Here is a 25,079-nt window from a genome sequence, read left to right as displayed (position 1 = left end):
TCTGGGGTTCAGCAGGGTCCCTAAGCCCTTGGGGGAGTCTCCATGGGGTCCTCAAGTGCTTGACGGATCTCTGGGGGGTCCCCAAGCCCTTGGGAAGGTGTCTCTGGGGGGGGTCCCCAAGCCCTTGCGGGGGTCTCTGGGGGATCCTCACGCCCTGGCTAAAAGACTGTCTCTGGGGGGGGGGGATTGGGGGGCTCAGGCACCCCAGGGTGCTCTGTACCCCCACCCCCAGCTTCTTGAACCAGGGCTGAGCCAAACCCAGGGTATGTATTTACACCCCCCCCCAAGTGCATCTCCCCCCCGGACTCCCATGAATCCCCATCGCTCTTTGAACCCCCCAAATCGTGCCCCTCCTCCCCGCCCCCCCCAAGCACGGCTGCGCCAGGCGGGTAGAGAATAATAAAAAGCCATTTATTTCTCTTAATAATAAAACCATTTCAGGAAGCACAGGTGAGATCCGTGGGGTGGGGACCGAGCCCCCCCGGACCCTCCCCCGCAGCCAGACGCGGGGTGTCCGTGTGTGTGTCCCATGTCCCCCCCCCCCATCATGGCGTCAGGCATTTCACGCCGGCGTCCTCGGCATGGCCGCAGTTGGTCTTGCCCCAGCTGGAGAAGCTGCAGTGCAGCAGACTGTCCTCTGTCCCCTTGCAGGAGACGTCGTCCATCCAGATCCTCCCGGTGCCTGCAAAAAAACAGGAACCCGGTGAGCGGCACCCCTTCTCCCCGGCACCGGCCAAACTAAACCCCTAGAAATAAGGATTTTGGCTTCTTGGAAGCTTCAAGGTGTCTATGGAGGATGAAGGACGCCCTTGGACAACCCAGCATCCTATAGCCCTGCTTTGAGACCCTCCCAGCATGGTCCCGTGGAGATCAAGGACTCGAGCAAGACCAGCTCCAGGGATGTCTGGGTCAACAGGTAACCAACAAGAACGCTGCAAAAGTCCAGTGGTTTTGTGAAATTTTCCTGCAATTAGTCATAATGTGGGTGTGGGTCACCCACAACTGCCCAGAGAAGCTGTGGCTGCCCCATCCCTGGAGGGGTTCAAGGCCAGGTTGGAGGGGGCTTGGAGCAACCTGGTGTGGTGGGAGATGTCCCTGCCCAGGGCAGGGGGGGAGGGACTAGGGGGGCTTTAAGGTCCTTTCCCACCCAAACCAGTCTGTGATTTGATGATTCTCCCCATTCCCCCCCACGGAAACACAGACCCCAGGCCCTCCCATGCAGGCGTTGGGTGCAGCACAGTCCATCTGGCACATGACCATGGGGCAGCCCCAGATTCTGGGGGCTACCAAGCCCCTGGGGACGCACAATCCCTCTTCTGGAGGAAATGCCCCTGGAAAAGACACCAGCCACCAGCACATGCGGGGTTGTGGCTGTGGCAAGGCATTGGATGTACCACATTCCATGGGGCATCAATGGGGTTCTCCTGCCCCATCAAGGATGACCAAAGGTGGCACCATGGTGTGGTAAGACCTTTGGGGCTGTGTCTCTGCATCTGCTGGGCTGGGGGATTTCATTGCCATGCCAAGGGGGTCACAGGAGGAGGAGAAGAAACTCTTCCCAGTTGGGACACCCCAAGTCAAGCCTGTCCTCCCAAAGCGGGCTCCAGATGATCCCAAGTGGCTCTACCAGCTTTGGGGGGTGGTAGAACACCAGGGTGGGAGACAGGGCAAAGAAACCCAGGGGTGGGCAACCAGGTCACTGGTGGTGAAACAAGCTGGTGAAGGACACCAGCTCTTGGAGGGGTGCTCACAGAGAAGGTCTGGCTAACTGGCATGGTCATGGTCAGATGATGGCCGTGGTGGCTACCTGCTTTTGGGATCCAGCATCTCCGTGGCTGGTGTGAGGGACACCAACTCTTGGGGAAGTGCTCACAGGGAATGTCTGGCCAACTGGCATGTTCATGGTTAGATGACAGTCACGGTGGCTACCTGCTTTTGGGATCCAGCATCTCCTTGGCAGCCCAGAGCAGTTGGAGGCAGCTCAAGGAGTTAAAAAGCCTACGTGGAAAGGGAGCTGGTCTGGGCAGCAACACCCTGACCCAATGGTTTGGGGCCAAAGGCCACCCCTCCGCCCACCGAAGCGTCCCTGACATTTCCCCAATGTTTTTACAAGCTTTTCCTTTTTTTTTTTTTCTTTTGTTTTGTTATTTTAAAAAGAAAAGAGATCTCAAAAAGTCACATCCAGCTGAAAAAAACTCAAAGCCTTTGTTCAAAAACAACAAGCCCGGGGGCCGGTTCCACGGCTCTGAGTCAGCAGCCAGGGACCCACAGCAGAGGACAGAGCCACCTGGGCCACCGCCAGCCACGTGCTTGTGGTCCCTCAAGCCACACCCAGGGCTGGCTGTGCTGAATAAACCAGTGCTCGACCAGAATGAGGCTTCTCGGGCCACCACAGCCCCTTGTTGGCTCATGGGGGGCGTGCTGGAAGCCCCCAGGGTCGTTTTTGGGGGGGTCTCTGGTCTATTTATGGGTTGGCCCAAGGTGTTGCTGTTGGATGAGGTGGGGTTAGAGGTGGAAGGGTCTTACCTTGGCCGAACCGGGCCATGCGATACACCTCCTCAGCGCCTCGGAAGCCCAGCATCCGGCACACCACGTCTCCATCCTTCTTGTCCCAGCCGTCATCGCACACCGTGCCCCACCGCCGGTCGTAGAAGACCTCCACCCGTCCCTCGTGGGAGCCGGAGCCGTTCACCAGCCGGATCATCCCCTCCTCAGTGGCTGCTGCTGGGGAGAGATGGGGAAGTCAGAGGAGCCATGGTGGCATCTCCTAGTGCTGTCCCTTGCCCGCCTTGGACCACCTCCCATGTCTTCCTTGAGGTGCCCGTGCCTGCAGAAAGCACTGGCTGATGCACCTCCAGCTGACCTGAGGACATCTCACCACCATTGCATACGGAGCTGGAGAGGTCCCATCAATCCCAGGGTTTTGTTGGAGGAGACTGAGCCTTTCCCAAGATGGGAAACCTGTTTGCAGCCCAAAAGTGCTGGAGGGAGGGCAGGCACCGAGCAAGGAATGGTCCTGAAGCCATCAAGGTGAGACCAGAGACAGCTCAGGCTTGGGATGAGAAGATCTGAGCAACCACACAAGAGGAGGAAGATGCCCAGCAAAACCGGGGCACAAAGAGTTTCCAAAAGGGGACTAGAAAGGGAATCTCAGGTGATTGGGAAGCTCTTCCAGCCTGGAGTCAGGACTGAAGTCCATGTTGCCCAGGTGGACCCTGACTTCATGCTTGAGGGGACAGTGAGTGGGTGCTCACGTCAGTCTGAAATGCCAAACCGGGGTAGGGGGACATGACTTGTCCTCCTCCCCACTGTAGCTTTCCTCCCTCTGCTCCCAGTTGCCTTTCTGCGGCTGCTCAGCCTTCCTCCCCTCATCGTCACCCTCCTGCCAGCCGAGGCCAGCATGGTCACCCTTCATCCTTCAGCCAGGGGGTGGCATGGGGCAGCAGTGGTTTATCTGAGAGGGGAACGACCAAGGAGCTCAGTCCCAAATCCAGACCACAACGGTTCTTCCTCCATCCCCAGCCAAGGAAACCCAGCGAAAGGAAGACACCATAAATCACATTATTTAGGATGAGAAAGGGGTCAAATAGAGAATTACAGAATCACAGAATGGTTTGGGTGGGATGGGAACTTAGACACCATCCAATGCCACCCCCTGCCCTGGGCAGGGACACCTCCCACCACACCAGGTTGCTCCAAGCCCCCTCCAACCTGGCCTTGAACCCCTCCAGGGATGGGGCAGCCACAGCTTCTCTGGGCAACCTGGGCCAGGCTCTCACCACCCTCACAGCAAAGAACTTCTTCCCCACATCTCAGCTCCATCTCCCCTCTTTCAGTGTCAAACCCTTCCCCCTCCTCCTAGGGCTCCCCTCCCTCATCAAGAGTCCCTCCCCAGCTTTCCTGGAGCCCCTTGAGGGACTGGAAGGGGCTCCAAGGTCTCCGCGGAGCCTTCTCTTCTCCAGGCTGAACCCCCCCAACTCTCTCAGCCTGTCCTCCCAGCAGAGGGGCTCCAGCCCTCCCAGCATCTCCGTGGCCTCCCCTGGGGCTGTCAGGCAGCTGGGCTGGCTCCATGACTCACCACAGGCTGGGACAGCAGCCACGGGTGGAGCTGGGCTCCCCCAGACAAGATTGTGTTGCAGCTGCTCGGAGACTTTTAATTCAAAACCATTTTCTCAAAGCCAAGGTGGGGTGGGTTTTTCCCCCCCCTCTATCAAAACACACATTCCCAGTGGAAACGCTCGATGACATGACTTCTCAAATGTGAAGACAGATGGGGTTTGGTTCGCTGCGTGAAGCATTTCCAGGCAGACCAAAGCCGCCTCCTTGATGACCATCAGCTCTCCAGCGCACTCTCTATGCCCAAGGCTGGTCCCCGGTGGAGAAGGGGTTGAGGAGCTGCATTCTGCTTCCACGTCACCAAATCCACCACAACCACAGCCACAGCCACCACCAAAGTCCCCTCAATGTAAAAGGGAACAAAACCTCATCTGCTGTGATCTTGCTTGTCCATGGACCATGGCACCTTGTCAAGTGATGAACCCCAAAGGTCTCCATGCTAAGAGGTGACCGTTGGAGAAGAAGCTGTGAAGAGCTGAGTAGAATTCCAGAGAAGCTGTGGCTGCCCCATCCCTGGAGGGGTTCAAGGCCAGGTTGGAGGGGGCTTGGAGCAACCTGGTCTGGTGGGAGGTGTCCCTGCCCAGGGCAGGGGGTGGCACTGGGTGGTCTTTACAGTCCCTTCCCACCCAAACCATTCCATGAGTCCGTAAAATCTGATGTTGGTCCAAAATCTGCATTAACTTCACGGTGGTGGGATGTCATGGGCACCTGTGCTCAGCTGAGGTCTCTTTAGGCACCTTGGCCAACGAGGCTGGTGACCATGAGGTTGGCCAAGGTGGGGGGAGCAGGGTCCCAGCCTGGGAGGGAGAGGGTTAACGGGACATTTAGAGACCGGAGCAATCTTTGGGTTCTGCTGCACAGAGATGGAGTGGGTTTTGGCACCACCAGCTGCCTGGGACCCGCCCCAAAATTGGTTATTTTTTCATGTTTCAGGCTCTGGGTTTTCCCTGGCTCCTTCCCAGTGGGAACAGGGCCACCTCTCCCAATGACCTCCAGAAAGCACAGTCCTTGCTTGGCCTCAGCACCGGTTGATCTCCCACTTCCAGGACCCGCTCGGGGTCAGGCTGAAGAAGGAGTCTGGAAAACCCTGCGCGTGTTTTCCTGGATCTGGGCAGAGCATGGGGTTCACGGAGGAGCCAGGAAACATCTCGTGCTGTCCCTGAACCATCTCGCTGATGTTTTGCACAGCCCTTGCCGTGGATGCGGAGGGGTGGCATCACGTCTCGGCAGAGGGGCTGGTTTGGGATGCTGCTGGCTGTCTTCTGCAACCCTGAATTAATTAACCCTGATTGCTCTCTGGGATGGGATGTCTCCTCCTTTGCCGAGTCAGCTGCCCTGGCTCACCCCCGGGGCTGGTGTCATCCCAGGGCTGCGTGAAGCAACTCAGTTCCAGGTCGAACACATGGGACCGGAGCTGCGGATGCTGCCCAGAGCTGCTCCTGCCGTGTCCAACACCGGTGTCCTCTGCTTGGGAACCAGCCCAACATCCCTGCTCCAGGTGAGCAAGAGGAAGGTGGGATGTGACCAGGGAAAACCAGGGTCCTGGCCAGGGAAACCCAGCATCCAGCTCTTCTCCACTGCTCAGGTTGAGGTGACAAGCCACACAGTGTCACCTTTCCAGCTCGACATGACCCCAGCCATCAGCACTGGGCCACCTTGAGGGTTCCCTTGCCTTCCTGCTCTCCCGGCACCAGGGAATGCTGTGGCTTTGGGACCACTGTCCCTCTTGCACCCTGGAGCATCCCGGGGCAGGGGGGGCCTTTCCTGGGTGCTGTCACCTTGTGTCTGTGACATGGGAAAGCAGTAGCTAAATGGGGGTATGGAACCCCTCCCAGCAGGCGTAATCCCCTCTGTGAAACCATCCAGCTCTTCCTCCAGTGCTCCTCACGTTCCCTGGTGCCTGGAGAACCAAGGAGATGACTGACAGTCCAGGACCAGCTCCCTCTATCCAGCATCATCTGGTTGCTCATCCTTATCCAGGACCAGCTCCGTGTCTCCATCCCAAGCTGGTTGTTCATCCCAAAATCCTCACTCCTCCCCTTGGAAGTCCATCCTTACCCCAGCTCTCTGCTGGACACTCATCAGAGCCTGTGCGTGCTGGAGGACAACGGCCACTTCTCCAAGGAATGGGACGAGATGCGCAACCAGGGCATGGGGCCAGGCACCACCAGGCTGTTCCCATTAATCAGCAGGGTGAGGGCTGCTAATAAAGCCCCGGAGCTCAGCCACATGAGTCCTGGCCACTTACCCTCTGACAAACATCGCTTAGAGGGCTCATAAAAGCTAATAAAACCCAGAAGTCTCCTCCCAAAGCAGTCCCAGCTGTCCGTGATGACCCCACAGCGCAGCCCAGGGCCGTTTCGGTGTCCACCAGCCCTGGGAACTCCAGAAAAGCTGCAGCTGGAATCGGGGCTGAGCTGGAGTCCTGGCCCTGAGGAGCTGGTGGAACCACGGGGACATACAGAGGGACCAAAGCTGTTTGTCCACCTGGTTGTGCTGCAGAAGGTCAGCCAGGATCAGGCCCTCCTGGGCTGGAGCTCCAGAGGGACAGGAGCATCCCCAGGCGTGTCTCTGCCTGCAGCAACTCCCTGCCCCGTCCGTCTCGGAGCAATTCCCTGGCCCCCTTCCCGCTCCGATGTACCCAATAAACCCCCAAAGCATCATTTCTTCCTCATCCTGTGCATGTGCCTTTGTTTTTCCCGCAGCAATTACTTCCGAAGCCCTCGACCTCCTCCCTCTCCAGCCCCTGACACCAGCACAAGAAGAAAGGAAAAACCAAAGAGGGGAAATAACTCCCGGTGGCCGAGAAAACAAGGACCTGATTCTTTGCAGCTGGGCTGAGATATCATCTCCTCCCCCCCCCCCGCCCCGGTAATGGAGACCATCTGCCCCCCATTCCCTGGGCTTCCCACCACCTTCTCCTGCTGTCCCTGCTCCGCTGGGGTCCCTCTGGTTTGGGAATAGGGATGGAAATGTCAAGTTTCCGGGGTGGAGAGATGTGGGGTATGACTATCCCAGGAAATTAAATAGTGATATACCCCTCGTTTGTACTTTATGGATGGGAACCAGCTCCGCTCGCCCACCAAGCAGTGGCTGGAGGGGGCTGGGGTCCTCGGTCCTTACTGGGGGGGCTGGTGCTTTCCACTGGGGTGCTCACCGCTCCCCAGCCACCTCTGCTGCTGCTCCCCATCTGACGCTGCTGCATCCCTGCTCCTGATGGCACCGTCTGGGTGTTGTGGTGGCCCAGCAAGCCCCCTGCCCCCTGGGCTGCATCCCCAGCAGCGTGGCCAGCAGGGAGAGGGGGGGGATTCTGCCCCTCTGCTCCGCTCTGGAGAGACCCCCCCCCAGTGCTGCCTCCAGCTCTGGGGCCTCAGCACAGGAGAGACATGGACCTGTTGGAGCGGGGCCAGAGGAGGCCACGGAGATGCTGGGAGGGCTGGAGCCCCTCTGCTGGGAGGACAGGCTGAGAGAGTTGGGGGGGTTCAGCCTGGAGAAGAGAAGGCTCCGCGGAGACCTTGGAGCCCCTTCCAGTCCCTCAAGGGGCTCCAGGAAAGCTGGGGAGGGACTCTGGATGAGGGAGGGGAGCCCTAGGAGGAGGGGGAAGGGTTTGACACTGAAAGAGGGGAGATGGAGCTGAGCTGTGGGGAAGAAGTTCTTTGCTGTGAGGGTGGTGAGAGCCTGGCCCAGGTTGCCCAGAGAAGCTGTGGCTGCCCCATCCCTGGAGGGCTTCAAGGCCAGGTTGGAGGGGGCTTGGAGCAACCTGGTGTGGTGGGAGGTGTCCCTGCCCAGGGCAGGGGGTGGCACTGGGGGGGCTTTAAGGTCCCTTCCCACCCAAACCATTCTGTGATTCCGTAACCCAGCCCCGTCAGCCTGGCTGGGGTCTGGGCACGCCGAGGGCAGCAGTGGAAGCGCCCCCCTGCTTGGCTCTGCCTTAACATCTCAACCATTTTCCTGGAGCATCCTCGGTCCTTGCACGCTGCCAACATCCCTCCCCGCTTCTCCATCTCCTCCTTGCCCAGACATTCCTCCCGCAGGCTCCTGACCCCCCAAACACCACCCCAACCCTGCCTGGAGCACCAGGGAGACGACCGCGAGCGAGCTCTTACCCATGCTGCCACCTCGGTCCCCCTTCTCTCCCTTCGGGCCTCGGTCACCTGGGAAAAGAAAGAGCATGGGGCATAAATCTTGCTAAAAATCAGATTTTTTTCTGGATATCGCACTCTTAGGTAATGCGGTGTGTCTGTAGCTCTTGGAGATCTTCAGGAGTTTGGGGAAACTGAGGCACGAAGCAGAAAATGACTTGGTCTTCCCTCCCCTTGGTCTCCCCTCTCCTGACTGCTGGTGGTGGCACCCACCTTCTCACCCTCCCAGTTTCTCCTGGGGTGCTTCTCGGGGTGCGGGGTAGAGATGGGAGGATGGGGAACCCCCCCAGAAATCTCCCTGGGGTGCATGTCCCGCAGCAGGAGGATAGAGGGCTGGGGGGGGTTCCCTCAAACCATCCCACCCACTCTGCCTCCCCCCACCCCAAGCAGCCGAGTCCTGTCTATTGGGAATAAAGGAAAGCAAACCCTGAATCTGGGGCTAAAAAGTCACTTTTTAGGGCGTCATTTTGGAGGAGGCAGGGAGGTGTTTTCCCGCAGCCCCCATGGAGCATCGCCCCTTCCCACCCCCAGCTGGTACCTCCTCACATTTCCTGAACCAAACCCTGTATCCATCGAAAGGCAAGGATGCCGGGGGGGTGGCTAGAAGGGGGGGTTGAGCCCAGCTGGGTAAACAGCCTGTTCTTCAAACCCACCCCTATTTCCCTATAAAAATAATGAGCTCAATAATTATCTGTGTCAGGGCTTGGCTTTCCCCTGCGGCTGGAGAGCCTGGGCTGCCCCTGCCCCGCATCCCACCGCCTCCCTCATCCCCTGCCCAGGCTCCGGCGTCGCTCCTGGCAGGCGGCAGCCGAGTTTTCCCCTTGGAAACACCATCCCGAATGTGTGTGTGGAGGGGGGGGGGGTCACGGGCTTGGCTTTGCTGGCCCCCGCCTTTGCCCCAGGGCTGCGGAGGGAAGGGGCTGGGAAAGTCTCCGGGGGGGGGGGCTGCGATGCTCCGGGCGATCTCCAGCCCCTTCCATACATCCTCCTCTTTCGTCTCCGTGTCAGAACAACAAACAACATACACACAGAAGGAGAGAAGTTTCTTATAAAATAAAATAATAAAATTAAACACCCCCCCGCCCCCCCCAAAAAAAACCCAACAAAACCCTCGTGCAGGAAATTCTTGCCCTTTAACTTGGAGGCTCTGGGAAGGCGAGATTGGTCCCCTGGGCAGCCGCAGCTGTGTCAGATGGAGGAAAGCTGCCTGCAGCCTGTTCCCGCTGATGGGAACCAGATGACAACCAGCCCCCCCCCACCAAACTCCCCCCCCCCCCTCCCCGTCCCCGCCCCGAGCAGCGGGAGAGAGGCCAGAGATGCTGCTCGCCGGCACGTGATGGTACTGGGAGGCTGGAGCAGCCTGTCATCTCCACCACCTTCCTTCTCCAGCCCAGGGGGAAGGAGGGTGGAAAGTAAAAGTTATGGTTCTTTGGTGTTTTTTTTTTTTTTCCCCCCAAAAATCCAGCTCTTCCAGAGCAGAAGTGCTTTCCCTGCAGGGTCTGGGCTGCATCCTATGGGAATGATGGAGAGAGGTGCAGGTGGAAAGGTGGGGCTTGATGGATGGGAATAGCTGGAGAGGACTTTGAAAGGTGGGGAGGGACTTTTTACAAGGGCATGGAGTGATAGGATGAGGGGTGATGGCTTCCAACTGAAAGAGGGGAGATGGAGCTGAGATGTGGGGAAGAAGTTCTTTGGTGTGAGGGTGGTGAGAGCCTGGCCCAGGTTGCCCAGAGAAGCTGTGGCTGCCCCATCCCTGGAGGGGTTCAAGGCCAGGTTGGAGGGGGCTTGGAGCAAGCTGGTGTGGTGGGAGGTGTCCCTGCCCAGGGCAGGGGGTGGCACTGGGGGGGCTTTAAAAGTCCCTTCCCACCCAAACCATCCTGTGATTCTATGAAGAGGCAGGGCTGGCAGGAGGCAGTGGAACCAGTGGTGAGACCTCTCCAGCAGCTGGGAATTGCCACGGGGGCAACCAGGAGCTCCTGGCCCAGGCGGAACGAGATGCCCAGCAGCACTTCAGGGCCAGTTGCTGCTCCCCTGGGAGCCCCGATGTGGGTGGCATTACCCAATGGGGTGCACCCAGGTCTCCGAAGAGCAGCGGATGGGCCCAGCTTAAGGATGCTGAGCTGTTAAAAGTGGCTCCAGGGGCTCCTGAGGAGTGGGAACTGGTTATGGATGTGGAAGGAGGAGCCAGTGCAATGGGAGCCACTGGAGGAGACAGGGAGGCCAGTCCCATAAGTGATCCTGAGGTCACCTACGGCCTGGGATGGTGACACCGTGATGCCACCATCCCCTCTGCAGGGCAGCTGGACCCATCCCAAGCGTCGCTGGGAACGGCCCATCATGGGAGCTGATGCTGCTTTGGGTTCGTGGGTCTAACCAGAAGTTCTGGATGTGCTTCTCCTCCCTGTCCCCAACCTGTGCTACTGCCCTAGGGTTAAGCTGGGTTGGGTTTTGGTTGCTTTTTCTTTAGCTTCACAGACATCTACCAGAGGAAAGACCCTTTACAAGAAAGAAGCACTCTATGGACCATGCCCACAGCTTCCCAAGGGTCCTTCAAACACATCCCACCCCCTCTGCCTTATCCTTCCCCATCCACCTTGGCTTTTCCTGTGCACTCCTCCAAGCCCCTTCAATTCCTTGCTCTCCTGGAAGGCTTTTCTCCTGCTTTTCTCTTTTTCCCTTCTTCCCGTCTCTCTTGTCTCCACAGAAGCTCTCTGGTGAGCAGAGAGGACACCTCCTTTGGTGTCACAGCTTGCTGTCTTCACCCTGGGGTCAAGACCAGCTCCCTGAGGTGTCAGGGCTGGAGAGTGTCCCCAGCTGGGGACAAAGCCCCTGTGAGGTGGAAAGGAGAGAGCCTCAGGGCTGGGACAGAGACCATGAGTCCAGGAGAACCCCTTGCTGGCATCACCGCTGGTCCTACCAGGAGGTCCTGCCTGGTGCCTTCACCCAACAAGTGTCAAAGTCTTCCTCAGCCATTTTCCCACCATGGGGGAATCACTGCAGCTGAGTCTGGTTCTTCTGGACTGTGCACACAATTTCAGCACAAATGCCACAACGAGTGACCCTCAGCTCTTCTCATGGCAGAAGCTTGGTCTCCACCGACGTCCTGCTCCTGGGCATCACCTCCTGCTCCATAAATGGAGTCTGCTGAGAGAGGCAGGGTCCAAAACCTGCAAAGCTCATGGGAGAGGACATCACTAGAGGAGAGAGGAGAGAGTTCCTAGGTCCGTAGGGTCAGGTGGACCACCATGGTCTTGGAGCAAGCCCCAGGAGAAGCTGCAAAACCCCCATCTCCAAAGTCAGAAACGTGCTGTGCCTTCAGCAACACCTCAGAAACCTCCTCCTCCCCTGGAGGTGGCGTTTAGGAAGAGGAATTCTCTTATTGCCCCGAGTTTATCTATAGATGGGCAATCCCTGCCTTGGCTCGCTCATTGCTGTTTCCTCCTGAACGTCTTCGCTGCGTGACATCCCCCACGGAAGAGCGAAGAAAGACCGATGCACGCTCACTTTCCACAATAATTTTCCCCATTTGGAAATGAGGAAAATAATACTCCGCTGGGGTAATTTAGAGGGGAAAATGCATCAAGGGTAGGAAAAAATACCGACAAGGGAAAATGCTCGGGGCTCAGCTGCAGAGAGGAGAAGCTGTCCCTCGACCAGGAGAGACCATCTCTACGAGGTGGTTTGACCCAGGATTTTCGGTGAGGACACTCACCCGCCCCGGATGCCCCCACCCCAGGACAGGCTGCATTTCCCAGGGAAACGAGAGCTCTCCTGCGCCCAGAAGAAAGTCATTATGGACGTGTAAGACTAGTGCTGCAGAAAAACAGGCCTTCACTTAAAGCCCGGGCTTGGAGCGTTGCCTGGCTCGCTGTCTGTTTCCTATAAATTTCAGAGAATCCCATAAACCGTAGAAATTCAGTGTTTGCTGCCAGCGTGGTTTGTTCTTTATTGGAGAATGGGGTTGGATGAAGCCCCCTTATCTGCGCACTCCTGACCTCGGGGAGGTGGGAAACAGGGGCTGAGGTTTGGGGCGCTCTTCGTAAGAGGACATATCCAAGCCCTGGAGGTGACCTCCATCCACATGGGCCAGCAAGAAGAGGTGAAAGGAAGGAGCCCTGTGCTGGTGACGGGCTCTGGTGGGACCTGGGGGTGGTCTATCCCTCTGGTGGGAACATCTGATGGCTTTGCAACCACGGAGTCATCCTCACCCCAAACCAAGGAGGCCTCCAAGAAATGCATGAGGTGCATCCAGGCCATGGCTGGTGGAGCCCTGGAGACAGCTTAACCTTCTTCAAGCCAAGAGACCTCCTCAGATACAGGGATTACTCTGCAACGGTGAAAGGATGATAGCTATAAGCCATGCACCACACGGCAAAGGTCCGATGACCCTCTGGCATGTCGTCTGACCCATCACCCCCCAAAACCAGGAGCAGAAGTGCTTCATCTTCCCAGGTAAGGGGTCTTGAGATGCAGACTGGCTTTGGGAAAGGGTCACCAAGCTTGTGGGGGTTGATGCTCTACTACTGGGGCATGGCCACAGCTCTCCTCTAGAGGCAGGGACTGTACTGGGGGTGGTCTCCACCACTTCCTGGGCTGGTGATCACTGGAGAAAATCTTGATCCTCAGTGTTGTGTCTCCAGAGAGCTGCTTGCTGGAGCTGTGATGCCCACCATGGGGTCTGTTAACACATGACCCAGCAGAGCAGCTATTAACATCTCTGTCTTAGGGGTGGAATCATGATGCAGGAGCCATCAACCTCCTCCCATCAGAAGGGAAATGTCCTCCAGGGATGTCTTTTGCAGAACAAATCTGGCATCGGGGCTTGGTCCTCGACTGAAGCTTGATTCAACTGGCCCAGGCTCCTCGGGATAATTTTCTCGTCTAATAAGTACTTGGCACCGGTCAGTGAGAAAAGCCCACTTTCCTCTGCTCCGGGGAAGAAAAGGAAACCGCGGCCCTGAAGCGTGTTGTGGTTTTGGGTTGGCGGACCTCGACGTTTGATGTGCTGCCAGGAACATCTCGGCGCCGATGTCTCCCTCGCCTTAGCACCCGGCCCTTTGCAAGGCTTGTGCCAGGGAGGCGTCCCAGGGGTTGGTTTGACCTCCCGCAGCATCAGGCCAGGCATTTTCACCCCACGGCTCAGGTAAAGTCCTGCACCCCCCACATCATGATACCGCCATCCTGCAGGCCAGAGTTACCTCCAAAAAACCCAAGTGATAGTGCTCGAAAACAAGCATGAACGGCTGGTTTCGTAGAATCAGAATCACAGAATGGTTTGGGTGGGAAGGGACCTTAAATATCACCCAGTGCCACCCCCTGCCCTGGGCAGGGACACCTCCCACCACACCAGGTTGCTCCAAGCCCCCTCCAACCTGGCCTTGAACCCCTCCAGGGATGGGGCAGCCACAGCTTCTCTGGGCAACCTGGGCCAGGCTCTCACCACCCTCACAGCAAAGAACTTCTTCCCCACATCTCAGCTCCATCTCCCCTCTTTCAGTGTCAAACCCTTCCCCCCTCCTCCTATGGCTCCCCTCCCTCATCAAGAGTCCCTCCCCAGCTCTCCTGTAGGCCTGTGGTTTCTTTATTCTTGCAGTATTTATTCTTTATTCTCCCTCTACTTTGGTGGGACAATGGAGACTTGTCCCAGCCACATCAGCCCAGAAACCCTGGGCTTCCAGTTAAATGGGACGGGGTGATGGAAACAGCACCCAGCAACGTTCTTCAAGACTACGCAGCATGACATAAATGTCCTCTAACCAGCCACGTGGCCTGGAGAGCCATCTCCAGCAGCTGAGAGGCCCCAGGAGGTCAGCCTGTGCTCAGACTGGGGTGACTGGGAGAGCAGCGGGATGAGCAGAGCCATCGTGTCAGTAGGGTGGGTGGTGACAGCAGCAACGGTTCAAGGGAAAGAGGATGGGACAGGCGCTAATCCTGGAGGATGAGACCTTCTTGCCTTGGTCTGCAGCTCTGGGAGCTTCACGCTGCTCCCTCGCTACAGAAGGAAGCCACCAGCAGCACCTCATCTCCTGCATCTCCTTTCTACCTGGACCTAACACTTCCTGGGGCTGCAGCAGGAGCCACTGGGAGAAGGATGGTGTGTCCCTAGGAAAGGTTCTTCTCCTAAAGACACCACAAAGTGGAGAAGGGGTGGAAGATGTGCTCCTGGACTAAAAGGAACTTTCTGGTGGCGTACAAGGTACAGGAGATGACCACCACTGTGGCTACCACACATGAAGGTTAGGCCACCAGACACAACACAGGGGTCTCACCCCAACCCTTGCCCTTGGCGATGACCAGCACTTTGGAGGACATTCAGGAAAACTGGACACCAGTTCTGGCCAGTTTGCCAGCTTGAGAGAGGACATTCTAAAAATGGTGTTTTCCTTCAACTTCCTCACATGCAACTCACCCAAGGAGCTCTCTGCATGAAAGTGAGAGTTTTCCAGAGCCAGACACTGGTCTATGGCCATGGCCCCAGGTCCTGGTGGCCAGCGTGGCCACGTCCCAGGTCATCATCACCCAGCAGCATAAGATGAGGGCAATGCACCCATTTTGGCCACTTTTGTCTCTGCCCAGGGTGGTGTCCCTTCCTTGGGCTGGGCTCTTCCTGCCTCCCCCTGCCCACGAGGCGTTTTGAGGCAGAAAGAGCCTGTTTGGGGATTATCCATCCTGTTTTTAAGTTGGAGCTTCTTTTAAAACTTCTTTTAAAAGGTCTCCTGGGACAGATTTGTCCCGCTAAATAGGTGTGTGGCCACTTCCTACACCCACAGCTTCTCCCTGCTCTTAGCTGGGGTGTGGTGAGGAGCTGTGAAACCACAGCCAGCCCAGAAAAGGTCACCAGAAAACAAACACAAGACTCTTCCTAAGACCCAAGCGTGGGAGGGCAGCCTGGCAGGTCCTCACGGGGCTCTGGAGAGGGATGAACCCTCCCTGGCATGGCAGGAGCATCACAAACCCCAGTTTTGCCCTTCTCCCTCCAGCCCCTGGACTCTCTCCACCGCTGTGCCTTGGTGGAAAGGTCTCGGTGCAGAGGTTCTCCATGTCCATGCTCCCAGCCCAGCAAGATTTCCTCTCACCCCAGGAGCTCCTCCCCAAGCTATTGTACCCACCACCCTCACACCCATGACCAGTGTCTCTGCCCCTCATCCCAGTGGTCTCCAGAGCCATTTTGCTGCCCAACAAGCCCAGCCAGATCCCGTGACCCACCCAGGAGCACCAACAGAGGCTGGTCCTTACCTTTGAATCCCCGCAACCCCACTGGACCGGGAGGGCCAAGGTCTCCTTGGTCCCCTTTCAAGCCACGTGGTCCTGGTGGTCCTCTCTCCCCAGGCAGCCCTGGAGCAAGGAGAAAAGAGGCAAAATGAGCCTGTTTGCAGCAGAGACCTACAAAACCCAGATGTGCACACCCACACACACGTGTCCTGCTTCCCAGCAGATGTGCTGGGTGGTCTCTGGTTCTTTGCCAGGAGTTGGGGACCATCAGGAGACACCTGAGAAACCAGACCATCCTCTCTTTCTGCACCCGCCCACGGACACAGAATGGATTTAACTCAGAGATGGGCTGGTGATAATGCAGCTCTGGGCATCTTAAGGCTCAGATGAAGGTAAGTGGGCTCCAAAGCTGGAGATCGAGAAGGAACAGTGAGGAGCCAGAATGGAGCAGAGACCCCAAGGAGACATGAGGTGCCCAGCATGAGCTGTGGGTCCCTTGCATACATGCACATTGACCAAGCAGGTTCGCTATTTATGGGAGAAGGGTTTGGATAAAACCTCCTTATCTGAGCACCCCTGACCTCCAGGAAGTGGGAAATGGGGGCTATAGTTTGGGAGCTTGGGCTTCCTTCATTGGGGACACATCCAAACCCCAGAGGTGACCTCCATCCATGCAGGCCAGCAAGGGGACGTGGACGGAGGGACCCCTGTGATGGTGAAGGGCTCTGCTGGGACCTGAGGGGTGGTCCCACCAGATGGCTCCAGCAGAGACTCAGCCCGAGTCTAAGCCTGGGCTGGATCTGAAGGTCCTGGGGGAGAAGCCCTTCAGATGGAGCCTGTCTCCCCTGCCCGTGCTTGGGGAGCCCTGAATTCCCTTGGCACCGCACCTCCCTTCTACCCTCCTGGGCCTGGGCTTTTCCACACTTAGTCAATATTTTCCTCTGGTTTAAGAGGGAAAAAAAAAAAGCTGCCAGGAGGAATTTTGGGCGCCAGCTCCAGTGGACGTGGTTTGGGGGCTTAACCCTTTCCCTGCTGCGTCCAGCCAACACCTCGCCTCCGGGACCTGGCTATGGATTTGGGCAGAGGGGCCGGGGCAGAGGCAGGAGGGTAGATTCCCTCTGAAAAAGGGGATTTATCAGGGATGCTCTCCAACGCTCGGACCCGACCTTCTCCTACCCAAAGGGCTGGTGCGGTGACCACATCCAGAAAAGCACGGCAGAAAGCGAGACAGAGAAAAGGCCTAAAAATAGTGGCTGTTGCAGCAACTCTTCCCGAAGGTGAACCCTCCTGAAATTGTTTTGTTTTTCAGTTTAAATAAAAAAAAAAAAAAAAAGAAAAAAAAGGAAAGGAAAGAAGCCAGACGATATATTTCTGATGCTTGTTACACCCAAGAAAAACAGCCATGAATCTGTCAACGCAAAAAAATATAGCTGTCGGTGAAAGGAGCAGGGGCTTTCAGAGAGCGATCGCGTTTCCAAGCTGGCTCTGCCTCACTTGGCCAGTCCCACCACCCACCAGAGAGCTGGGAGAAAGGGGCTACCAAAAATCTGAGGTTTTAAGCCCAACCCGAGCCCAGCGCTGAGATGCTCGGACGTGCTGAACCCTCCTTGCCCTGATACTGATTGTCCTACGTGGGTCGCGTCTTCAGCAAGTCAAGGTGAAGCCAGGGTTGGACGCCCCTGGATAGAGAAGGAGGCCCATGCCCCAGGCAGGACAGATCCTCGACAAAGAAGAGCCTCGTGGAGAGAGAAACCCGCAGAAAAGTCCTCACCAAAGGGGATCCTCCACCACCTCTGGGCTTGGCTGCAAAGCCAATATTTCTAGGTTTGACTTAAAATTAGAACCAGGCTCCAGCTGAGTCCTGTTCTCAGGGTGGTGGGGTTTCTCTTGTTTATTTAATTGGATTTCTCTCAAAAACAATGGTTGGAATTAAGGAGCAGGGAAAAAACTGGCATTCTTGGCGTTGAAAAAAAATCTCCTATGAGAAGCCCCAGAGCTGCAGCCGGTGGCCAAGTCCCCTCTGCCAGGCTGGAGGGTCCCCACACCAGGTCCCCGGTGTCCAGGCAGTGGGTCCAGCCCTGGTGCCTTGTAAGGGCTTGGCTTTAGAAGAGCATGGGGTGGTGGCCATTTCCTGCACAAACCTAGGCTGTGTGGCTATGTCAAAGGACCCTGGGGGGCATCAACCTGCAGATGCTGGACCCTCAGAGCTCTGGCTGTCCTGGGGCCAGCTGGGAGATGCCCAGCTTTTTGTCCCTTTTTGCAGTCTGGCAGGAGATGGGGCAATAGGTTAATTCTGTTGTTCTTCAAGACTTGTGCCTGCCCAACGATGTCCCAAGGGTTGGGGAGTCACCAGGAGGTGTCCCGTTGACTCTATGGACTTTGGCTGAAGGCTTGAAGGTTTATGGGAGCTATGGATGTGTCATTCCTTACCTCGCAGCCCAGGCAGGCCGGGAAGACCAGGTTCACCCTCCATCCCTTCATTGCCTTGGTCTCCTTTGGGTCCCGGTGGCCCTGAAACACAACAGATATTTGCAGCCGTGCAGCAGATGCATGAAGGCAGGTACCCACCCACCCTTCACAGGCTGTTATCGCTCATCAGCTCTCCAGGAACCTCTGAAAAACACAGAACCCTGCAGAGAGGAGCAAAGTGACAGCGAGGGACCTTGCCAGCAGCCTTCTTCCACGATCTACAGATTTTAAAGGCCAAACATGGCTCCATGAGCCCATCTCACGTGCCAGAAAACTTCACCTTGCAGCTCCCTCAAGGTCCCACCTTGAGCGTGACTCTACGGCAAATTCCAGTCTCCTGGACTTTCCTTTTTGACCCAAAGTTGTGACATCTCCAATGAAATAAGGTTAAGAAAAAAGAAATAGAAAAAAAAAAAAAAAAAAAGCATTTTGGAAATAATGAGATGAACCTTGAGGAGGGGATTTCGCATCACTGATCTCATCGGGATCTGGCCATCGGTGGTTGCTTTTTGGTGTAAACTCTCGTGAGCGAGCAGAAAGTTCCAGCCCAGTCATAGAGTTTTATTCCTCAGCCTGCGAAGGGCCAAGTTGGAAAAGCTGAAAACAATTATGAGCTAAATCAATTGGAAGAAAGAATTTGAACAGAAAATAAAGAAAGAAAAAGAAAAAGCCTCATGGGATGACAGAAAACAGGGCAGAGAGAGGCCTGGAGAGGTCATTTGGTCTTTGTCCTACCACGCCAGGGTGATAATTGGAAACTGTTAAATGCTGTTTTCCTAGAAACCCCAAAAGCCATAATCTCTCAGTGGCTGCAGAGAGCAAATACAGGCGACGTGGTAATGAGAAAGGATGGGGGGGGATGTTCAGCAGCTCTCATTAATGAGTAAGTTGGATCTGCAAATATTATGCAGAAATTGGTGGGTTCCTAAGTAGATGAACAGCAGCAACTTCAGGAAACGTCCCAAGCTGGAGATGGTCAGGGGCTGGGAGAGAAGCTGTGGCTGCCCCATCCCTGGAGGGGTTCAAGGCCAGGTTGGAGGGGACTTGGAGCAACGTGGTGTGGTGGGAGGTGTCCCTGCCCAGGGCAGGGGGTGGCACTGGGTGGGCTTTAAGGTCCCTTCCAACCCAAACCATTCTACAATTCTATGATTCTATGAAATACGGCATTATCTTGCCCTAGGTTCCCTCTTCCCTTGGTGATGCACATCTCCAGGACGTGGGGCTGGACCCTGGGGACACGTCTCCTTGTTCTCGGTTGGTAAAACAAAAGGATGCAAAGAACAATGGGCACCCGGGAGAGCTGAGTACAATGAGGAGGCATTTTTTGGGTGGGAACAAGGGGAACCACGCACAGCAGGGATGCTGCCTGGCCCTGGGTAGGAGAGACAGGATCCTCCGTGATGCAGAAGGTCCAGCAATGTTCAAGAGCTGCTCCAGAGGTGGATGTGGGGCAGGGGCCAGGTGAAGTGTGCACTCTATGAAGGTGCTGGGATAGCTGGTGAAAGAGTTTTCATTCCCGTGGCATTAACAGCCATTAAATCATAGAATCGTGGAATGGTTTGGGTGGGAAGGGACCTTCAAAGGCCATCTAGTCCAACCTCTGCCATGGGCAGGGACATCTTCATCTAGTCTGGATTGCTCAGAGCCCCATCCAACCTGGCCTGGAATGTTTCCACGGATGGGGCGTCCACCACCTCTCCTCTCTGGGCAACCTGGGCCAGGGTCTCACCACAAAAACAAAACTACGTGTTCTTAAACCCGCTTTCTTGCCATCTGGACTCCGAAAAACCGAATAAACAGGCAAATAAATAAGCAATAGGAAGCACCTGATTGCACAAATAGACAGTGTTAAGAACAGCCATTGATTACCAGTACCCCAAAAGAGCAAGAGGGAGGTCAAGTCGTGCCAGTTGGTTAAAGTGGGATAATGTGGGTGTGTTTAGGCTGCCCCGTATCACCCAAACCCTTTGGAAATAAAGAAATAACGGAGAACATAGAAGTAAAGAATTAAAATAAGTTAATACCATTAATTTCAGCCTATAGAAAGCAGAGCCTGCCAGAGATCCGTGGCTTTACAGAGGTGGTGGTGGGTTTGATGGGTAGCAGTGGGAGGGTCAAGGCAAAGGGGGTTTTCTACCAGCATATCTCCTGCCCCAAGGTCCCAGGTGTCCCAGGATGAGCAGTGGGAACTCTGCATGACCCAGCTGCGCTCCTGGGTTGGGGTCCCTGCCCTGCTGCACCCCAGCACAGCAAAGGCTGGGCTGCTGAAAACCACTTTACTTAAACAAAACAGATGCTTTCCCACCACGAGAGAAACTCAAAGCAACACTGGAAACATCTGCGGTGGGAACCACCGAGGAAAGGTCTCCCTTTTCATCACCTTGCCTTTGCCCCGAGTGTCCTCTCCGAGGGGAAGGGGTCCCACACCAACGGCACCGGAGCAAAACTGCTGCTGACACAGACCATCGTTTCCCCTCTCCAGCATGGCTCGGCTGAGGTCCCCTCGCGGGGGCAGCTCTGACAACTTCCATCTGCTCTGGTTTTATGGGAACACTGGGAAATAACCCACACTAGGGCCCTGCCTCGGTTCTGTTAACCCTGGAAGGGACATGGGAGCCGCCCTTCCTCCTTAAAATCAGTTGCTACACTGCAGCCCCCCGGTCCTCTGCCACCATCTCATCATCTTATCCCTTCCCTTCCCTTCCCTTCCCTTCCCTTCCCTTCCCTTCCCTTCCCTTCCCTTCCCTTCCCTTCCCTTCCCTTCCCTTCCCTTCCCTTCCCTTCCCTTCCCTTCCCTTCCCTTCCCTTCCCTTCCCTTCCCTTCCCTTCCCTTCCCTTCCCTCCTCCTCCATCTCCATCTCCCATCTCCATCTCCATCTCCCATCTCCCATCTCTGAAAACCATCCCAGAAGACACAGGCATGGACAGGCTAAGAAGGGAACTAAGTTTCCTTGAAGATGACCACAGACAACAGAGAATCTCATCTGCTCTGTAAGAGCTGGAGGCCAGGAGAACATGGCCAGGGAAGAGACTTGTTGTCCCTTATTCCCCTTCCCTGTTAGAAATTGGGTTTGAGGATGGGCAGATGGTTTGGCTGATCCTGTTTTCTGGCTCCTACGTTTTGGCATTCATCCTTCAGAGCTGTTCCCACAGAGGTGAGCCCTGGGGTCCATCAGCCACCAGAACATCTCCTCCTGGTTACATCCAGGCAGGGAGACATGGTTCCATCCCCAGAACACGGGGAACAGCTGGGGTGGAGGACAGAGAAGCACTGGGAGGGGTGGTTGGGAGAGGCTGAGCAGCACCACAGACACCCTGCCAAGCTGGTCCCCACCCCACAAGTGGTTGAGGTTTTGCTCTCAGGAGAGAAAACCCCAACCTGGATGCACCCCTGCTTCACCCTCCTGCCTGCACGGGGCCGGGCTGGTCACAACTGCACCAGCAGAGGAGAAAAACCCTCCAAAACCATGGGGATGAGGGCTTTGGTGACGTGCACAGACCTGACAGCCAGATGGGGACGGTTGCAATCACCCCGCTGCGAGCCAGGACATCCCACCCAGCGAGTCCTGCAAGCGGATCCGGGCGGGCGGTGGATCCCGGGCATCCTCCCACCCTCATTTAAGAGCCAGATCCCCTCTGCAAAGTGAGGCCAAGCCCTCTCCGAGACATGCGAGCCGCTTGGAGACGAGCCTGGGGACCTCCCCAAGCTGCCATCACCAGCAAACAGCCTCAAAAAGCCAGAGCCTGGGGTAATTAATGTCTTGGGGCGGGGGGGGGAAGAAAACTCACCCCCAGGCAAGCAGCCCTGCATCTCCCAAGGCTGGATTCGCAGCTGGGAGCAGGGCAGATTCATCCAAGGATGTCTGGAGCCAGGATAAAGGGATCTGGGCACACGGCTCCTAAAATTATCCAGCCCCAGGGTCCATCGCTGCCGACAGGGAGCGGGGAGGGAGGAGGGATGGGGAGAGAGGGAGGTGGGGGCTGCCAGGAACGTGTCAGAGCTTCGGCGGATAAATCAGGTGCCGGCCCCGTCGGGAGGGGATTTGTTTTGCTTTGAGCTCATGTTAATTGGAGTAACGTGGTGCATGGATGACTGGTGGTCCCCTTCCTCGGTGGCTTCATCCAAGAGAGGGTGACATCCTCCCCACGGCAGTGTCGGGGGAAGAGAGGGCACCAAGGGGTGGGTGGGCAGCTGTGAAAAACCTCAAAGCAGTGGGTGCAACGTGGTCCCAAGCAGCCCCAAACCAGGCATCGGGAGCCAACGTCCCCTAAGGACCAAGGAAATGACCCCAATGAGCTGCTGGTACCCAAGGGTGATGGTCGGCCTAGATGGGGACACATAGCTCCTGTGGTTCCAACCACATCTGTCCCCTCCTGGGGGGCAGAGAGCAAGGGAGCAAGTGCCTTCGCATCAGCCCCTTCCTTCCCCATCTGGAATTTCATCTGGAAGCACCACAAATGAAGCTCTGCTTGGAATCAGGGGGGTTCGTGGCAGAGGAAGAGCCCATTGCATCTCCTCAGGTGTGACCCGACAGCCTAGAAGTGGAGCAGCAACTGTCCCCCAACCTCTCGCTCTGCCCCTCAAGAGCTTGCACTGGGCTCTTCTGTCTTTCTCTACGGTTTTTCCCCTCCCATGCCCAGTTCATTCGCTTGGGGCTGAATGAGCCACCCTGGCCCAGGTTGCCCAGAGAGGTGGTGGATGCCTCATCCCTGGAGATGGTCAAGGCCAGGTTGGATGGGGCTCTGAGCAACCTGGTCTAGCTGAAGATGTCCTTTGGGACTAGATGGCCTTTGAAGGTTCCTTCCCACACAAACCATTTCATGATTCAGTGATCTGGGAGGGGCTGAGGGTGGTAAAGGAGAAGACAGGAGGAGGAAAATGGAGTAAAGGAGAAGTAGAGTAAAGCAAGCGGAACGATCAGTGATGACTGAGGGTAGCTGGTGGGCAGCCATCTCCTTGATCACTGCAGTACAAAGCAGGACAAAACCCCACCATCTACAGCACTGTGTCATGGTCAGGAGGGACCTGACAGAGTTCTCCCAGGCATCATTGAGGGAACCTTGGGAGCTTTCTTCCTAACATGGGTAGGGGAGCATCTGGAGGGTCCCAACTACACGGAGTCCAAGGTGATGGAGATGCCTGAACACTGCAGACACCTAAATGGCAGCGTCTGATGGATTTGATACACCCTAAGACATCCCCACAGGACATTCCCATGCCACAGGGACCATTTCCACATCCCCCTTCAAAGCACCAAGGACACTCTCTTCCTCACAACAGCTTCATGCACCAGCAATGGAGCTGCTTACAAGAGGTTTTGAACTTACCCCGTATCACGGAGATGTTCTTCAGCGCCACAGAGTGCTCCCAGTCCTTCAGCCGCAGGTCCTCAGTCACGTTGTTGAGGATGGCCAGCTCGTGCTTCAGCTGCTCTTCCATGGCTATGTGGATGAGCCGCATCTGCCGGGCGTCTTCGGTGGCGTTGCTGATCAGCACCTGCAGGTCTTGGATGCGGGTGTGGTGGACGTTCACGTCGTAGGAGAAGGTCCTGTTCATGGTGTCCACGGCCCCGCTGACAGCTGTCACCTGGTCACTCAGGCTCTCCACCCTGCTGCCCAGATGGCTCAGGAGGTGGTCGTGGTGCTGCAGCAGAAGCCGGCTGCTGTTGCCTTCCACGGAGAGCTTGTACATCTCCTGCTGAGCCGCGTCGCTCTGTTGGGTCAAGCTGTCCCAGAGGTTGGACACCGCCTTGTCGGTTTGGCTGGCCTGGGTCTGCAGGCTCCAGAGAAGCCCTTCCAGCTTCTGCAGCGACCCCGTCATGAGGAACAAGGAGTCCGAGTGGTTCTGCAGGAGGTCCTGGAGCTTCCAGATGTGATCCAGCACGTCCCCCTTCAGAGGTAGGTGCAGCAGCTTCAGCTGCATGTCCCGAAAGCTCTCATTGAGGTGGTTGACATTCCCCATCAGTGCCTTCAGGTCCTCGGGGGATGTCTGTGGCCTGGAGACTGCAAGGGATGGAGAAAAGGGGCACATCAGAAACCACCCCACGGAGGCGGGAACCCTCCTTGAGAGGTGCAACCCCGCCTCCTCCCAAGGATCGCTTGGACATCCCCCTGTTCCTTGGTGCTTGGAGGTGAAAGCCCTGCCTCAAACCCCAAAAGGTTCATCCCATCAGCCACTCGGTTTTCTCCACGGTTGGAGGAGGAGGTTGGTTGCTGAAGGGCTGGAGAAGGAGGGACATTGCTCAGGAAGGACAGCAAAGACTCCCAGCAGCTCCGGGCTCCGGGGTGGCTCTGGGTTTTGCCAGATGGGTCACGACGATACAAAGCTGTGCCTTGTGGCTTCACCTTCGGCCAGAGGCCTGGCTGCTAACAGCATCCGCTTCCCTTTCCTAAAAACAGACCTTAGAAACTGCTTCTTCCCCCACTGAGGTTTTAATTTTCATTTCAACCATCAGGTTTCCCTTCTGGCTGCTGATCCTGGGCCTGAGCTCAGCCCCTTGCTCTATAATGAAGACCATCAGGCTGGTTCGGCAGGTCTCCACAGCTCTGGGTGCGGTTTGCTGTCAGCCTCCAAGCACCACATCCCGCATCCCGGGGCTGCCAGGGCTTTTCCCGAGGGAAGGAAAGAGGGAGGAAACCCACCCCAGCTCAGGACCATCCTCATCCCGCATCCCACAGCTGCCAAGGCTCTTCCCGAGGGAAGGAAGGAGGGAGGAAACACACCCTGGCTCAGGAGCATCCTCATTCCGCATCCCAGGGCTGCCAGGGCTCTTCCCAAGGGAGGAAACCCACCCCGGCTTGGGAGCATGCTCATCCTGCATCCCGGGGCTGCCGAGGGAGGAAACCCACCCTGGGATGCTTCACCCCCTGCTTCTTCATCCCTGGTGGGACACAGCTCCTGGCCATCCAGGCACCCACCCCAACCCCTGACTGGCCTCGTACCAGCTCCCAGAGCACCAAGATAGGATTCGGAGAGGGAACCTGGAAATTTGCAGGGAACCTCTTGCTCTCAGCAGCTCCTAGCACTGCTCCAGCAACCCCCAGCCCAGCAAGCCCAGTAGCACCCAGTAAAGCCCAATCCTGGACCCCATCGCCCCACTGCACCCCAAAAATGCTGATCCAGGCAGGGGATAACATCTT

The 25,079-nt window shown here is 56.6% G+C and overlaps 1 protein-coding gene across 2 annotated transcripts in view; it reads right to left on the bottom strand.

Moving 5' to 3' along the window:
• Positions 1–391: 391 nt before the first annotated feature.
• SCARA5 (scavenger receptor class A member 5) overlaps positions 392–25,079 on the bottom strand; it is a 34,415-nt gene continuing 9,727 nt past the window's right edge. The window contains exons 4-9 of one of the 2 annotated variants that reach the window (XM_074153490.1): positions 23,268–23,942; positions 17,901–17,981; positions 15,495–15,593; positions 8,223–8,270; positions 2,527–2,724; positions 392–682 (exon numbers count right to left, since the gene is read on the bottom strand). In XM_074153490.1, coding sequence (XP_074009591.1) covers positions 546–682; positions 2,527–2,724; positions 8,223–8,270; positions 15,495–15,593; positions 17,901–17,981; positions 23,268–23,942 — 1,238 coding nt within the window. In that variant the 3' untranslated portion in view covers positions 392–545. Of the gene's footprint in view, positions 683–2,526; positions 2,725–8,208; positions 8,271–15,494; positions 15,594–17,900; positions 17,982–23,267; positions 23,943–25,079 lie in introns of both variants that reach the window. The other variant, XM_074153491.1, reaches the window with a different exon arrangement.

Source organism: Numenius arquata, chromosome 9 (genome assembly GCF_964106895.1).
Source record: "Numenius arquata chromosome 9, bNumArq3.hap1.1, whole genome shotgun sequence".
In the NCBI taxonomy this organism is placed as follows: domain Eukaryota; kingdom Metazoa; phylum Chordata; class Aves; order Charadriiformes; family Scolopacidae; genus Numenius; species Numenius arquata.
This window is presented reverse-complemented; position numbering and strand designations above follow the sequence as displayed.